This window comes from Cryptomeria japonica, chromosome 9, assembly GCF_030272615.1.
Source record: "Cryptomeria japonica chromosome 9, Sugi_1.0, whole genome shotgun sequence".
NCBI lineage: Eukaryota > Viridiplantae > Streptophyta > Pinopsida > Cupressales > Cupressaceae > Cryptomeria > Cryptomeria japonica.
Window position 1 is genome coordinate 478,040,385 of NC_081413.1, and position 17,671 is coordinate 478,058,055.

The 17,671-nt window shown below is 36.1% G+C and overlaps 1 protein-coding gene across 1 annotated transcript in view; it reads right to left on the minus strand.

Moving 5' to 3' along the window:
* Positions 1-480: 480 nt before the first annotated feature.
* The window catches only part of LOC131075977 (uncharacterized), a 53,752-nt gene continuing 36,561 nt past the window's right edge, over positions 481-17,671 (minus strand). The window contains exon 8 of the mRNA XM_058012988.2: positions 481-995. Within this exon, the coding sequence (XP_057868971.2) occupies positions 807-995 (189 nt within the window). The 3' untranslated portion in view covers positions 481-806. The remainder of the gene's footprint in view (positions 996-17,671) is intronic.

The following is a 17,671-nucleotide window of genomic DNA, read 5'->3' on the forward strand; positions in this document are numbered from 1 at the left end:
ATTTGGCCTCGTGAACATTATTAAAAACATTCATTCATTCATTCATTCTAAAAGTGCCTAGGGGGATTGTAAATGTCTTACCTAAATTTTAATTCCTTTTGTATTCCTATCTAACAAGCTTTATCAAGCTTCATCTGCAGATTTCATGCTCATGTCATGTGAATAGTTATTATGTATAATCGAAATACACAATATAAATTTGAACATTTTGATAATTATCAAAACTATATTATTAGAAAATTACATATACTTTCTAATGCATAACTAAAATATCTCTTGCAATTGCAATACAAAATTTTCATCTGAACACAACTCTAAATATACTAGTTAACGGCTTGTTTAGTATAAACATTTTTATTCTCTGCCGTACCAAGCTAGCTGTGACAGCCAATATTTGTTAGTCCTTAACTGATTAATCATTACACTTTCAACCACGTTGCAATGGTAGGGACTAGTCGCTATGCAACACTTGTTACTATATACAAAAGAACATTTCCCAAATTATATTAAAAGGATTTTCTCCCCACGTTGTTGCAATGAAAACTATAACCCTCACATCTGATTAACATATTGACAGATTTCACTGTAACAATTGAAATCTTCCTGAGAAATAAAATGGGCATTATTTGACAACAAAGAATAACCCAGGCCATTAAATTACACTAACAGCCATTAAGCCTATTAAAAAATACATTCAGGACCAGGTGAGAAGCCTTGTCAATTTCAAATAGAAATATAAAAAGATTAGAAATTAACAAGCATCATTTCCTGAAACAAATGAGGAAGAGAGGCATCAAAAAAATAAGTCAATATGAAATTGGGTCATAAGGGTAAGAAATCCATGGATGGTTTAGTGCTTCTCTTGCACTTGGGCGGTGCAGTGGATTGATCTGAAGGAGGTATCCAACGAACTCGAGAAAACCAACATCCCCTGTGGGCAGACGATGTCTAAGGGAGCTTTTCTTTGGAAGGATGTATCCCAGTTGCTCAGTCTCCTGAAGACACAATGAGACAGTGAAGATTATAAATGATTGTAAAAACCAAAATTAGAAATCCAATATCTCAAAACAAAAAAGAATATAAATGAATGTAAACACCAGGTTGAAAGAGTCATCAAGAGATTGTATTTACTTTTCCAACCCCTGCTAACAAATATTTGAGGTATTTGTGTACTAAAAGGGAACCTTGTAAATACTGTTAACATTTATGAAGAAAAAATTCATTTGTGTAATGACTACTCATCATTCCACATAAATTAATATTCTAATATCTAACATATGTTTGAAACTAAACTTCTGATCATGGAGTCCACAAACATTCTAACCAGTAATGATCCTCAATTCATGACAGAATTCTTGAAGTTAAATCATAGAAGTTCAGATAGAAGTTGTTTTCAAATTAACTTTTAGAGCCACAGAATTTATGCAATTTCGGAGACCTCGATGGGAAGTAAAATTCACAGTGCCTAAGCAAACCATATCCCTGGATGCAAAAGTGTGAAGAAACTAGACAAACTTGAAAATTATCATTGAAGTCTCCAAGATTTTCGAAGTATAACAGATAGTAGTAAAACTATGGATTTTATAAAGGAATGTTTGCATTGAGTTAATGTATAAGAATATTTAGGTTCAACTTGCTTGAGTGATTTGAAGTAGATTCTATATGAAGTGAACAAATAGATGTGTTAAGGAGTTTGATGTTGACAATTTAACTTGGTTTACTTCAATGCCAACTTCATAAAACCCCAAAGTGTTTATTGTCATTTTAAGCCACAGATTGAGAGCTTGCAAGGGTTTGGCTAAAGATCAGCGCTCTCTCAAACCTCATTCACAAAGCTTGGCAAAAGAAAGGTTACAGGATTGGCATAGAAATCTGCTTAAGCATAAGGATATAAGAATGTACCAATCATTTTTTTATTCATCATTGCCATAATGGAAACCTGGTCCTCTAGTGCAATACTATATGGCAAGCCGCAAGGCTTATACCTCCCACGGAGCCCACTCTCCAATGGTAAGCATTAAGCAATCAAAAGACTCATTGTATTCAAAATCATTGGAAGAATACTACGCATCGAAACAATCTCAGCTCCTTTGCCAGACAAAAACCTCCACAAGCCAATCAACCAATAATAGGCAATAAAAGAATCAAACACCAAACATCAAGCATTAATGCACTAGGTTTAGGTTAGGCCAATTTCCAACCAACAGACAAGGTTCTTTGCTCAAGCCAATAGTAGTTAGACATTGCTACAAATCCTAGAGATTTGATTTTGTGGCTCATAAAATCATTATACATGCACTCTTAATCATTACAGTCCATGCGTTCATTGATGCCTTATAAAAGACATGAAGGATTAGATTGGTGTCATCGTACCCGGTAATGCTAAACCAACTGTCAATATTTCCATGCCATTGCTGAGTATATACTGAACTATTATGCCCCAAAATCCATTTTAAATGAAAAAGTGCTTTGATTTTTAAACAATGAATGCCAATACCTAAAGGCTAAGAAGATAAAGGAAGGGCCTTCAATGCCATCAAAAGGATAAATATAATTAAGGTGATCATAATAATTTACCTTGATTGATCCGAAATTGTTCTATTTGTGTAAACATGAGTTTGTTCTTTGAGACTCAAAATTGACAACAAAGATCAAGAATGGCAAGGCAAGAGGCGGGGGACAAGAAATTCACACACAGAGAATTGGACCAAGTCAAAGGCCTTTTGGAATGTCAAAGAGCCAATAACCAATTGGCAGTTCCAGAATAGACAAACAAATTTGTCTTGATTGGTTTGTCCCATGCTAGACTTGTCATCTTGTTGAACTCGTCAGTATGCACTGTGCCTTTTGAACAGGCAAGGCAAAGCCCTTATGTGATCCTGCTTGTCTGCCAAGCAGCCATTAGCAAAAAGGAATGGGTTCAGCCCGTGCAAAATTCATCAGAATTCAGATAGATGGGCTTAACTTGCGAGTCTCCAAAGGTGCCTTTCAAGTGAATTATCTCCCCTCCAAGTATCTCTGATCAGCTATCATCTTATAACCAGTATAAATATGTATGAAAAAACCATGGGAAACGTCTTTATTTTTTAAAATATGCAAAAGAGGAAGCGTTTATCTCAAGGTGAGTAGTATCCCATTGCAGAGCAAGAGTGAATGCATTATATCATTAAATTGTCATCCCACAAAATCATATACAATGCTCCAATGTTCAGCTTGGCTTGTGGTCTTGTAATTTTGGTGATTTGGTGAGGAGAAAACCCCATCTTTCATGGATTTTTCACTCCTAATGGTTTCACCAGAGTCGACCTTGTGTTAAAGGTGATGTGATGCTGTATTCTTCTTTTGCATGCATATTCTTCATTTCCTTTTCTGTTTCTTCATTTCTAACGTACAGCAAATAAGGCAATTCTATTTAATGCTGATTTCATTAGCAAAGTACTTTAGAATAACAAAAGTTCAAATTGAATTCAGTCATACATAATTAGAATCAGTTTTGGTGATATTTATTCCATATAAGCATGCTAATTACATATCATGAAGACCACTTTAAACCTGCATTTTTGAAAAAGTTCAAATTAATAAATTTTTAAAATTAGTCTAGATTAAGAAATTTTTAAACTATATATATGATGGAGAAGTCGAGGGAGAGAGAGAGGGCAGGGGATGATGAGGGCGAGGACAAGGGTGAGGGAGAGGGCCTGAAGAAACAATGTCGACCAAAAAGAGGGACATTGTTCCAATGATGAGGTAATCGGTGTTATAAATGATGTTAGAAAGCACCACGTATGAGTACTTGATAGTTGATATAGTAAATGCCAAAGATTATTAATTATTCTCTCAAGGACAAAGCAAGTAACAATTCCTCGTTTTTTAAATGTAGCAAAAATACCTTTTTCTCTCCTTGCAAAGAAGGTAATTTCTAAGTTATCACAGGCCATAATTACTTGGGTGAATAACAGAGTAGGAATCTGTGCGTAGTGCACAGTTCCACCCAGTATCTACTATGACAAGCATTCTATCAAAATCATCTTCAGTGGTTGATAACCTCGTGAGGAACTTCAATACAACATTATCCCACAGACACTGAAATATGCAAAAAAGGATCCTAAAACTCATGTGTTTAGAACCTTTGCTAGTGCATATACAAAACAAGCAGAAATGGAAGCGTATATAAGCTTAGAAAGTTGGCCTTTAGAAATAAAACTGCAAGAGACATATAAATTTCAAGTGTCTTGCAAACTTGGAATCATCTTGTGCTCCCAGGACTGGTGGATAATGCAATTCTGCTTTGACAACTGTGGGAAGAGATGTTTTTCATAATTGCATGCACCCAAAACTGTTGCATGGAACTGAATGTTGGATGAGCAAGGCAGTCCATATCTTCCTTCATTAACAGTATTATTCTTGTGCTTGAAACCTAATTGAAACTACTGCATATATATTATCAACTGCATCAATCTCATACTCTGTAGTTTGCTTTGAGCCAAGGGTATCAGATGCCTATTTTTGACATCAATATTATAGAATGCATTTTATTCCATAGACATAAGCAAAGCACCATCCTTCTATAACGCAAGGACTATGGGACTTCTGCATCCAAAATAACTGCATCTAATATGTTCATTCTGGATCAGCTCTTAAATGTTGTACTTGTTTTCATCTCTCTCTAGAATAGGTTTTTAAAAAAGTATTATTGGGAACAATGCTCTTGAAATTCAACTAATCAAATGCTCTTGGAAGGGTAAAGGTACTCCATCCAGGTCCATGAAAACATCATCTTATCATTATAACAAGGCTCAAGCTGCTTGTACTGTGTAGATTCCACATGAACAAGACATGAGATTGTGCGAAGACTTCAATTGGAGTTCAAAATCATTTTACATCCTTAAAATGAGACCGCAAACTTTCTAGGTATATCTGATCAACCTTTGGGTCTATTTTACAAATAAGAAAATTTGATCTTTGGCAGAAGATCAAGCACTCAAGATTTCTGATAACCAATTCTCAAGATATTTGTGAACATGACTAGATTATACATGAATAATGTGCCTACAAGTATCTCAAATATATCTAGAGGCACAACATCACAAAAAAATCATCATCCTACAAAGTTGCATTGATTATTAAGGCACATTTCTTTGTCCTGCTGCAACCAGCCAATTATGTGAGGGTGTAGATGTGGTGCACATTTACCTTGAGATGTTTTACACACCATGAACCATATATATACATAGATATATACATAAATATGCATGAATGTATAGAATGAAAGGATGAAATATGTAATCATCTGGATCAATATATCATCAGTCTTATATCTGCAGTCAATTCTCTATCCTTATATGGGCTGTTTACATCTTTTTGCTCCGCTTTTATTTTATGGTCTACGAAAGCTGGGCTGGAAATTGAGGCGTACCTTTCAGTTTTCAATTATTAGTCAATGTAATAGTAGAAATGATGTTTCCAAAGTCCATGTAAATGATTTCATAATAACTGTGTCAATGGTTTTTACATTGATGTTTCGGATCATCCTCCATAGTCTAACATCCAAGAAGAGGAAGAAAGATGTGTTGGATTCAAGAAAAAGCTCTCCAAATAGTTGGAGACTTGGAGTGGTCAAGAGGAGCCGAGGAAAGTGTGAGAAACAAGAGAGACAAGGGTCTGCAAAAAAGAATTCAAAAGGCACACCTTCAGACCCAACACATGTTGTCATTAGTGAACCCAGCATAACAGATTGAGATGGTGTAAATCATATCAGCAATTACAAATTTTAATCAAGAGATTCAAACCTGCTAGCAAAAGACAGCAAACTAAGCAGAAGAAAGCAAGGGAAGTAGGGCAATCAGTTCGCTTATGAGGAAAAATAAGACTGTTGATATAATTATCGGCCAAAGAATGACAACAGAAGTTGATGTTGTTTCCACTTAATTACAACATCTTGGTGTGTCAGCTGAGGATCTGTTGGCAAGTTGCAAGGAAAATTCAGCAGCCAATACAAATTTAATACCCATTGTCTGCATGAGAAGGAAGATGCCTTCACTTGGCCTACACTTACTGCAGAAAATATGAACTATTGAAATCAATTGCATGCCTTTAAAGAAGAAAAGGATGAAACTTAAAAGCATTCATTAAATTTTTTTTTTGTCTGCCAAAGCCCTGGTCAAAATTTATAGAAGTTGTTGGGTTTGACTCCATGTAAGAATTATATGAAGATGAATAAAATTTTATATAAGCATTGGCAGCATGCAAGAGCCCAAGTGACATAGATAGAACTCCATGGCTAGAGTATTTTATTTGAAAAGGTTGTCCAAAAGGTACCTCAAGATTCAATGAGGGAGAATTTCATAAGAGACAAGCATAGCAGAGATCTTGCCGAACATTTTTGGATAGATAAAACATTGGCACAATTGTGTGATAGTTATTATTGGCCAAGGATGAGTACAAATGTAAAGAATATTGTGTGGAGTTGTGGAGTTTATCAGCATGTCAAAGGGGAGTCAAAATACAGGTTTATATCAACCATTGCCTATATTTCAGAGACTATGGGAAAACGTAAGTACAGACTTCATTCTTGGGCTGCCAAGAACAAAGCAAGGTAATGATTCTATTTTTGTTATTGTTGGTAGATTTTCAAAAATGACACACTTTATAACTTGTAAGAAGTCAAGTTATGCCACACATGTTGCTACATGGTTCTTTAGAAAGGTAGTTAGATTACAAATTTTTTAGGCCATTTTGTGCATACCTTGTGGAGGGAGTTGAACATGAAGTTGAATTTTAGCTCGACCTATCATCAACAAATGGATGGGCAAATAGAGGTTATTAGTAGAAGCTTTGGAAATTCATTGAGATGCTTGTTTGGAAAGAAGCCAAATCAATGAGATACAATATTGGCACAAGTTGAGTTTGCTAATACCAACTCAATTACTAGGAGTACAACAAAAGCTCTTTTTAGATTGTGTATGGTTACAGCCCTAGAGGGGCAGATGACCTATGAAGTATTGTAGATTTGGGAAAATAAAAGTGTCATAGCTTATAATTTTACTAAGTACATGCATAAGTTGCACAAAGAAGTAAGAAGAAATTTGGAGAAGAATACAATTAGATACAATTTGACTTTGGCTCAGTTGAGTGAGGAAAGGTTTTCCCAAGGAATCTACAATAAACTGAAATGGAAGAAAATTGGACCTTCAGGAAATTGCGAAAATTTAGAGTGAATGCTTATTAAGTAGAGCTTCCAAAAGAAGTGGATATATCTCCAATTTTAGTGTGTCAAATTTGTAACATTACTAGCAGGGTAAACAAGTGAAGAGGAAGGCATAGTTTCAGATCTTTCAAAGGATGAATGGATGCAATAATTGTCTAAGAAAGAATGGAATAAAGTTGAAGTCATGATAGACTCACAAGTGATAAAAAATGATAAAGGAAGAAAGCACAATGATTACTTGGAAAAATGGTAGAACAAAATTGCTGAAGAAGCAACAAGGATGAGTGCATCCAATGCTAATATATGCAATCTTGACTTAAAGTTTCATAAGATATTAATAAGCCTCAAGCTCATAGTACATTGTACTTAATGTGTCTAATGCAAGAGCATCCAAATTCACAAGCAATCCTACATCACCAAAAAACAAAAAAAGGTAGGCCAAAATGAAATTTTGATTTTGCATTTTTTGGGTGAAATAGCCATATTGTACCCAAGGAATTTTTTTGGCCATACCAACAAACCAAAACTCCGTACTCGTACCTACCCCATACCAGAACCAACAACTTAGGTCCAAATCAATCTCTTTCAAACCTCCAACTATCAAATGGATTGCATAGTTTTATTGGTGGGCATTTTTCTTCTACAGACATTCGTCAAACACTTGCCAAGCATTCAAATTGAGTGATGAACGACATTTTGAAACAAAAAATGGCCCACCAAGAACTCATCATTGTTATTTTTGGCAACCAAAATCATATGTAATCACCATGTGGTGATTGGATAGTTTAATTAAACCAAAACTCTATGCAAACTAAAATTGTGAGCAAAAGAAACGCAGACAGCCCATTCTTGACAGAAAATGTGCCCTAGTTTGTGAGAAACAAGGAATATCTACACAAGAAAGGCAAAATGTCACTACCAATTTGTGGAAAGAGACCAACCATTCTGAATAAAGGCCATTGGGTTAACAATTGGAAAGTAGGGAGAAAGAGAAAAACCAGCAATAAAAGAAAAAAAAAGTTCATCCATTCATGCACAAAATAGATTTGTCATTTCTCATTTGTAATAACTTGGGTCTTCGTTCTCAACATGTCTGTAAGTCATTAAAGACCTAATTTTCCATTTCAATGAACCTTAATCTAATTGTTGCTCCAAATATCATATTTGGTTATTGTTCTTAGTTTGTTAGGATGTTAGGTTAGAGGCACAACAACGTAGAATGCACCATCCAGAAAAGTTTTTCACATTTGATGTAGATCATCAAGTCAAGCACATCATTCAAGGTTAAGTTAGTAGATGACTAATACTACTACAAGAATTTAGATAGAGTTATTGTCAAACATATGAAGAATCCTATCATAATAGTTCAACTCTCCAAGATTATAGATCTAGTGAACCATCTAAATGGATGAATGAGGACTTTTCACACACACACACACTTGTTTTAGATTGTCATGGTACTTATCGTTGGCCCAAGGTTTGCCATTGTGCCAAAATATCGACCTATTAACGCTCGATACAAACACCAGAGATAAACAAACCATGGGAGGTGGTTAAACCATGGCACGAATCCTGGAGGGGACGAAGGCACTGACCTTCCAACTATCCCCCCCCTAGCGCGAGCAAGGGATTTGAACCCATGAACTGAGCTCTGATACCACTTGTTGGCCCAAGTTTTGCCATTGCACCAAAAGATTGACCTATTAACGCCCGATACAAACACCAAAGATAAGCAAACCATGGGAGGCGAATCCTGGAGGGTGGCGCTAAACAACCAAGGGGACGAAGGTACCAACCTTCCAACACTTACTTGGTCATCCTCTTTCCAAAGCAACTTGCAACTAGTAAAGTGAAGAAGGTTAGCATTGAAGGAGAGAAGTTTGCAATTGGTCAACGAATAATCGAACAGGATGAGACTTGACCAAATATTAAAGTGCATTATACAAGAGGAGATAAGATGCACACTTCAAGAAGCGCATGAAGGTCTTGCTAGTCAATGTATAGTTGTACAAGATGGGAGCCAAACAAATATTAAGGTGTGACACAAGAGAAGATTAGATGTATACTTTTCAAGAAACACATGAAGTTTTGTCGAAGGCCATGTGGGGCCTGACGTTGCAACACAAAAGGTACCTTTAGTGGGCCTGGTGGCTAACATTCACCATGATTCAAAATTATGGGTTATATGATGTCCATGTTAGAGAGTTATCAAACCACTCAAATGGAACTTCAAGTAGCTTTGGCCTTCATCAATCCCTTAAAGGTTAGTATTGTGCATTAGTATAATTACAATGTGGTTTCCATAAAGTACTTGACCAAGTGAGCTAAAGCAAGGGCCTTGTCAGAAAAAAAGGCTCATAGCACAGCCCAATTCATTTGTGAGCAAAGTGGTTACTGGATTTGGAATTCCAATACAAATAACTAGAAACATTGTGGAGCACTTCATTATTCATGTTATCCAATCACCAATAGAAAATGTCTAGATCTTCCACTCCCTCTCTAGCCCATAATATCCATGTGCAAATAGCCAAGTTGAGGCCATCAATAGAGTTCTTAAAAGTGATTCAAAATTTATGAGGGGTCAAAGGCACAGATTGGGAGGAACACTGGTGTGGAGTTGGGCATACAACTTTCTTTTTGTTGTATGCTCAAGAAGATGTTGTACCAATGAAGTACCTAGTAACTAGTCTAAACAACATAATGGAAAAAAGACTACAGAGTGAAAAAGATTAAAAGAAAGGCTATTGTATCTCAACAAGTTAAATGAATAGAGAATAATGACAAAATGAGAAATTGAAAAAGTGATGCAACAGAGGAGAAAGCATTGGCATAGAAAATCATAGAAGCAAAATCTAACAAAAAACTATAGCCGATCATTGTCTATTGGTCGAGCCATGCCAATTCAATCTGAGTTTTTCCATTGACCAATTTTTCAGTCAAAATACTACCTTTTTTAATAATCCACCAAATAGCCACAGGTTATTCAATAACCAGCAAAAAAAGTAGGTAATTGAATAAACCGTGTATTTTTGGAAAGTTATTCTAAAAATCTCTATTGTTTTCTCTAAGAATCCAATTTTGTTAATTTTTACATCATTGTTTAGCTTCACACTCCAGGAACAAATTTTTTAGACTTATAGGACTTGTAATGCCCCTCTTGTTGTTCTTCTGTATTTTTCTTCTCGATGTGGATTTGGCCATGAGCCTATGATTGTGCCTTTTGGCTCTTGGATGTTAACCTTTCTGTGGTGCTTTGCTATTATTCTGGATGTTGCATTTGATTTTAGTGTAAGGCCTTCAATGCCTAGCTTATGCCTTGATAGGATATATGTTCTATGTTTGTGTTGGACCATTGATGTTTTGGATTACTTCATAATGATCATGATTATGCTCCTGCTTTGGGATGCATGCTTTCTTCTTGTGCCTGGTTGTGAGGACCATGGTGTTATTGTTTATTGCATATTTGTTTGGATACTAGATTCATTGAGGGTCGTTATCATAGTTATGATGTTTTAATGTTAAGGCCGATTCTATTAATAACTGGAATGTGACAAGTGATGTTAATCTAGTTGAGTGATTTAAAAGTAATAAATCATATTTTATGTTATTGTATTTCTTTTAAGAGATTAAATGCTTAGCTGTATATTCCATTGGATGATGCTATATTGATTTGGTGAGATATCATGTTACTAACAATGTTATTATGCGACCCCAATTGGGGAATGTTAATGATGCTTTCAATTGTATTATATGTATACGTAAATGTATGCACAAGTGTTTGTATGTTTTAGTTGGTGCAGGTAAAGAGCATCGACTCCACTTGGCTCCATAGGTCTGAGCATCCTCATATCTTTGACGATGGTTATAGGAGATAGCACACTGGCCATTAATGTTACCCAGCCATAGCCATCATTCCTAATTTGGACGATATTCCTTAATTTTCTTTAATTATACCTCCGGTACCAATTTGGTAATGTCCGGTTACCCCAATATTTGTGAATGACTAGTAAAGACTATTTGTGCATAGTTGATCATATGTGGATTGTCGTTGTTATAGTGCATATATTAATGATATTTAAATAATATAGTGCCAATTTAATGTTTAATTGTGTAATGTGGCTTATATGTTTTCAATTTGATGTTTTGGGGGTATTTTGAGAGTAATTGGATTTATTTGTCCAATTTGATTTTTTATGTTTTTATATTTTTGCTCCAAAGTGGGTTTATATTGTATTTTGAAGTTCATTTTTTTTTTAAATTAGTTTTATTTTCAAATTTGGAGCTCTCAAACCGTACAATGGGGATTTTGATTTGTTGAATGGGAGGGAATTTCTTGGAGAAATTTTGTGGGTAGGAGCTCTTTGGAGTTGTGAGGGCGGATTCTTTATAATACCCAGTTTTTCGTGAGCTCTCTTAGTGAATTTAGTTTTCTTTTCAATTTCAAAGTTTTATCAAACTTGAAGGTATGTTTCTTAAATTTCTCTCTTGATTTTCAATGGAATTGTGTGATTCTTGTTGCTATTAGTTACCAAATGGATTTATATGCTCTTTCCAATTTGAAATTGGATTTTTAGTAAAGAAGTGAATTTGTTGTGTTTAAATTTAAAATCATGGTTTTACAAAAGGAAACTCTGCCCAATTTTTATTGGATGCTCGGATCATTGATTTTAATGCATTTTTGGGTTGTTGTTCACCTATGGATCAATGGGTTTTTCAGAATTTTGATTGGGCAAGTTTGAAAATTTAAGTTTTTTGGAGATCCATCAATGGTGGATAGCTTCCATGACTGGTTTTTTGTCAATTTGGCCACTTGATAAAAATGCGAATTGGATGATTTTAATGTGATATTATTATGTGGAGTTATCGTATTATATATATAAATTTAATTGTTGGATCGATTCGGATATGTTCTCTTGGCATTAGGGTCAATCGAGTATGTTTTGGATGCATGTCAATATGTTAATGCATATTGTGTTTATTTGATGGATTTTGAAATTTTTGGGCTCAATTGTGGCCATATATGGTCTAGCATATTAATATTTTGTCATGAGTTTCATGTTTTGATTTACTTGTGCCTAGGGTAGGTAATAGGACCAATGATAGGAGTGGTGTCCAATGGGGGTCGGGGTACAAAGGGACTACTGGAATAACCATTGAACATTTTGTAATCAAGTGAAAACTAATGACACATTAATAAAATGAACCAAGATAAAGTGGATGCCCCTCTCATGGCCTTGAGTGCTTGTTGAGACCAAGGATGAATTGGGAAGGCCTGGTCGTTCATGGGGCATTGTTCTAGCAAGATTGAGTCTCCTCGTTCGTATGAGAGGACTACTTGATTCTACGTGAGCCATCTCTTCGAGCTATATGTGGCACTCCCCTCTCTTGTCTCCTATGTACCTAGCCCTATAGTTATGAGTAGCATCCAGAAGAGGATTTGCCTTCCATGTGATTGTGCTTATTGATGGATTCTAGAGGTATCCTCATTGATGGGCTTCTTGGTCTTGTTATCTTTTGGTAATTGGTTTACGAGATTAAAATATACGTTATGTGTTGGTGTTGATTACTCCTTGTTGAGTATTTTCATATTTGGTATGCAATTGAATTGCATTGAAATTATGCCTCTCTTTTTGTTCATTTATTGATATGGCACTATGTTCTTGGTTGATTGTATGTGCATGTTGAGTGTTACTCCATGTTTGCTCTTGTGTGAGCCTATTTGCCTCCCTTTCTTGAGTGTGTGACTGTTTGGGCCATGTGACTTTCTCCACAAGCACAGTGGGGTTGGGACCTACGGGTTCCACATGGTTGGGTGGCATTGCCAACCATCATTGGGGACCAGAGGACTTGGATCGTGTGCCGTTAGAGAGTTCCTTCTCCTTCCTCAACACTTGCTCTTCTCTTTCACTATTTTCATGTAAGTTGTTAGCTATGTATATTAGATGTAAGAATTGTATTCATTGATGATTTGTATATGAAACACTCCAAGAGGAGATGTATGTAATTTTAATATATCTTATAAGAATGAATTGAGGTATCTTTACGTGTTCCGGTGTTGGAACCAACCACCAAGCATGTTCTTGTATGCTTTTCATTTGATGAGTATTATGATGTTATCATAGGAACACTTGGTTTGGTACTTAAAATAAATGTAGATTTGATTCTTATTGTATCGTAGATTGAATTAGTCATCTCCTATTGTGGTCATGAGATGTTGACCAAGCCCTTGTTGGATTGAACCCTTGGGAGCCACTTCGGGCTTAACCAAAACCACCTGGTGTGTGTTTCATGATGTCCTATTGTGTATTTTAGTTGTGTTGGACACCAAAGTGTCCCTTTGTGCCGGTTGTGGATGAATTGGGTTGAGTGGCGCAGTAAAGTGAGTCCTTTTGGACTCCACCTTGTCTTGTAGGAGTCATTCGGTGACCTGGTGTCTCAAGACTTGACCCATTTTCTCACCATTTTGCCCAATTCTCTCAACTCAAGAATTAGATGGTCATTTCGACTTCACCAGGGGGTTTAGTGTGTTTGAGGCTTTGAACAATCCGTTCAAGAAGCTCACTGGTTTTGGACAAATGCACGTCTCAGGGATGTCAGCACGTGGTCACTAGTTCGAAGGACACCAGCATGGGTCTGGGACTCCAGCATGGCCCAAGGACACCAGCGCAGGTAGAGGACACCAACGAGCCACGCTAGTGTTTAGTTGTTCTACCTAGTTTTGGCTCGGGAGCCTAAACTTGCCCGTCCAATTCGAAGGTGATTTTGGGGGCTAGAGATGTTAGTTTGACCTAGTTTCATATGCATTGCGAAGGTAGCAATGTAAGGGAAACCTTTGAGATTGAGGGGTCTTGATTTAGTTTCGAGTGAGTTTGGATGGTGTTGGAGGCGTCCGTTTGCATTTAGGGTTTCACCAGAGCGCTTCCGTGACATCTAGGACCTAGCGGTTTGCCTTGTTTAATGAATTGAACTTGGTAACTTCAAGGATGGTCATGTGTGATCCTAAACACCTCTTAGACCTTGTCATAATGTTTGGGAGACCTTTCCCCTTGTTCATTTAAAGTTTTGAGTGTTTAGTCTTCCACTTGTGCCTTGTCGGTTATCGACAAGATTAATGTTACCTTGAGGTGAGCGTTATACTTGTATCATTATACACGATGACACTTTATTACTTCAAAAAAAAATTCCATGCATTCCTTGTGTATTTTGCTCTTATCCTCTAGGGTTCCTTGGCGAGACGTTACAAGACCAACAAACAAGTGAATAGAGAAATCAATGATCAACAAATAATGGGATGCCTTGGCATTGTTGGTTTTCAACCTTTACACATTCCTTCCACTTATTTTCACATTGGAGACTGAAAGAGCTAAGGCCCATAAGGTGTTTTTTTGGTTTAGTTTAACTTTGATTAGTTAGGGATAGGATTTAAGTTTATGTTAGGGTTAATTACTTTTTGACGTTTGATTTTAGGATTGAAATAACTTCTAACCCTAAACCCGAATTTAGGGGCAATTGGGGGACAACAATTCAAATATAATATGGTACTTGAAAAGGCACTTATAAAAATCTATAGTAAATAGCAATTGAAACTATAAACCACAAAACAAAATACATTGAATATGTTGAATATCAACATATTATATTCAAAATGTCAATATAATAATTACATTTAAGTGCAATGACCTAGTGCCTCAATTATCAACTAGCATACCTACATTTTTAAAAAATTAGGTAAAATGCACAGAGATATCCATTCTAAAAAGAGTGGTGGACCTTCTAGATAGCCATGCATGTAGAAAAACCCACACTTTCTTCATTATTCACGCAACATAGTTATGAAAACAATGTATACTTTAGGCATTAAAAATTTTTGTACATTGGAAGAAAGCTTTGTAACAAATAATAACCTTCTAAAAAGTTTCAAAGACACAAAAAATTTAATTGTACCCTTCAAAAAAATGAAAAACTATGGATGCAACCTAATTGTCAGTTAGAATTTCAATGGTTAGAAGACAACATCCAACTACTACCAGATTTTACAAAATGGGTTTTGAATCAAAATAATCAAAAAAGTTAAAAAAACATACCCAAAAACCATGCAAACAATATTTTAATAGAAAAATAGTTTGGAAATGGAGGTTTCATAATTAGAAAAATTTACATTGCATGAAATTTTTTGTTTTGAAATTATTTATGGAATAAGTTTATTTAAACAATAAATGTTTAGAAGTTAAACAATCGATAAGAAATTTTGATGCAGGAGCAACCGGGCGGACAAGTAATCGACATCACCCAAAAATATTTTTAGGATATGCATAACATGGTCGATTAGGCTGAAATATTTTTCATAGTGATACATCAAAGAAATGTTGTCTCATAGAGAGCAATGATGAGAAAATGTTAAGCAAATGCAATTGGCTGGTGTAAAACCAGTCTCCACAACTTTTTCCAGCATCCTTGCAGCTTGTGGGAGTCTTTGAGTAGGGTACAATTATCCATTGAAGCATGTGGGAGTTTTTGAGTAGGGTACAAATTATCCATCGAAGCATTTGGGAGTCTTGGAGTAGGGTAAAACTTATCCATTGAAGCATAAGAGATGAGAAATTGTGTCAAATGTTCGAATTGCAATTGTCTTGGTGGATATGCATGCAAAATGTGGAATCATAGACAAGGCTTATGAATTGTTTTAAATTCCTTATTGATGCACATCATTAGGTAAGCAAGGTCGACTTGGTTGTTTTGGGCATGGAGAAAAATCCAAACCTAGTGTTGGTGTTTGGTCTTGTGGCATGATGCAATTATGCCTGAATTTCATGCTGGTACAGCTCAAGTCTTGATCACCACAGATATGGAAAATAATGATTGTAAGAAAAGCTTAGAAACTTTCGAACAAATGCAATTGACCGGTGCCAATTTGTCATTTGAAATAATTTTGAAATCAAATATGGGTAGTTTAAAAATAAATATGGTTTCAAAGCCCATAAGATGAATAACATAGAGTGAAGACAAAAGGCTGATGTAGATGAGAAGTTATAAAATTGAAAAGACGCAACCATTGATTAGGAAAAATGGGAAGTCGATCGATCAAGAGTCGATTGAGGCTTATGTGAGGACAGGTGCAGATTGGAGTTTTCATAGTTGAAATTTATACAAAAGGATACTATGTAGAGAGAGAGAGAGAGATATTGAAAGTCAAACTTTGTAAATAATTTGTTTCAGATGTATAGTTTGCTTTGAAGTGAAATTGAATAAAATTTAGTTTGCAATCTTTGTGCCATTGTTATTTGAGTTTGTAGCTAGTGAATTGCCTATGTTAATGTGTGTTTTGGAAGCAAATGGAAGGTGTCTACATCAAATTTGTACATTACAATTTTTTAGATAAAATCTTCTAGTAAAATAAAAGAAAAAGCTTTTTCCAGTGTTCCACGGGCGTTGGGGACGGGGGGACGGGGGGACGCGTTTCCGGGACGGGGGGACCAAGGGCCTAAATTTGAGGACGGCGGGGGGATGGCGGGGGGACGGCGGCGGGGGGGGTGGCGAGGTGGTGGTGCTCATATATATACATATAGTACTTGAAAAACTAGTTTTGAAAAGATGTATAACAGTATAAGAATTAGATTTCAAATGAAACTATAGGAAATACCAAGATTACTTAGATTAGTAATACTAATTGCTAAATGCTAAATAAAATTTGAAAAATGAAATTGTCAAATTGGAGATTTCTCATTTCTATCATATGAATATCGAAAAAGGAAAATGAAAATATGAATATCTGATGCCATTGCAAAGTCTATAATAATAAAGATGATTACATAATTCATCATTACAATGAGTAGCCAAATACAAATACGTGTAGCAATAGCATTACAAAAGAGACTCGAGTCAAAGACAAAATGACAAAACTCAAAATGTAGCTAATGGAGGCCTCTAATCATCTGCGAACTCCTCCTCACTGGAACTGTTGGACTCTTAAAGATCAAGGTCCCTCAAGCTCACACCAACTAGCCCTGTATCTGAAGTGGTAGGATCATCCTCATCAATCTGTGAAGGCTCCTCTGGCTCTACATCTCATCGTGCCGCTGGACTCTCCTTGTACACGAGTGTCTTGCGGTCTATGAGACGCAAAGCACTGTGTATAGCCACAAGCTTCTCTGCTCTCTTAGAGGTAAGTTTGTTCCTCTTAAGAGAGTGGATGAAGCTATATGTAGACCAGTTCCTCTCAGCAGCTGAAGAACTGGAAACCTGGGATAGCAGATGGATGGCTAGAGTGGTGGTCAAAGATTTCGGGCCATGACAAGTCCACCACAAAAGTGGGTCCTCCTGTGCCATAGTGTCTATATCAATCTTTGCCGCATCTAAATAACCTCTAAGAGTGGCAAATCTTCCCCACTCAGTGCGCATTGTGCCGGCATCTCTGGAATCAAACATCTTCTCTATGCACCTAAAGAAACCCGCCTTCACCTCATC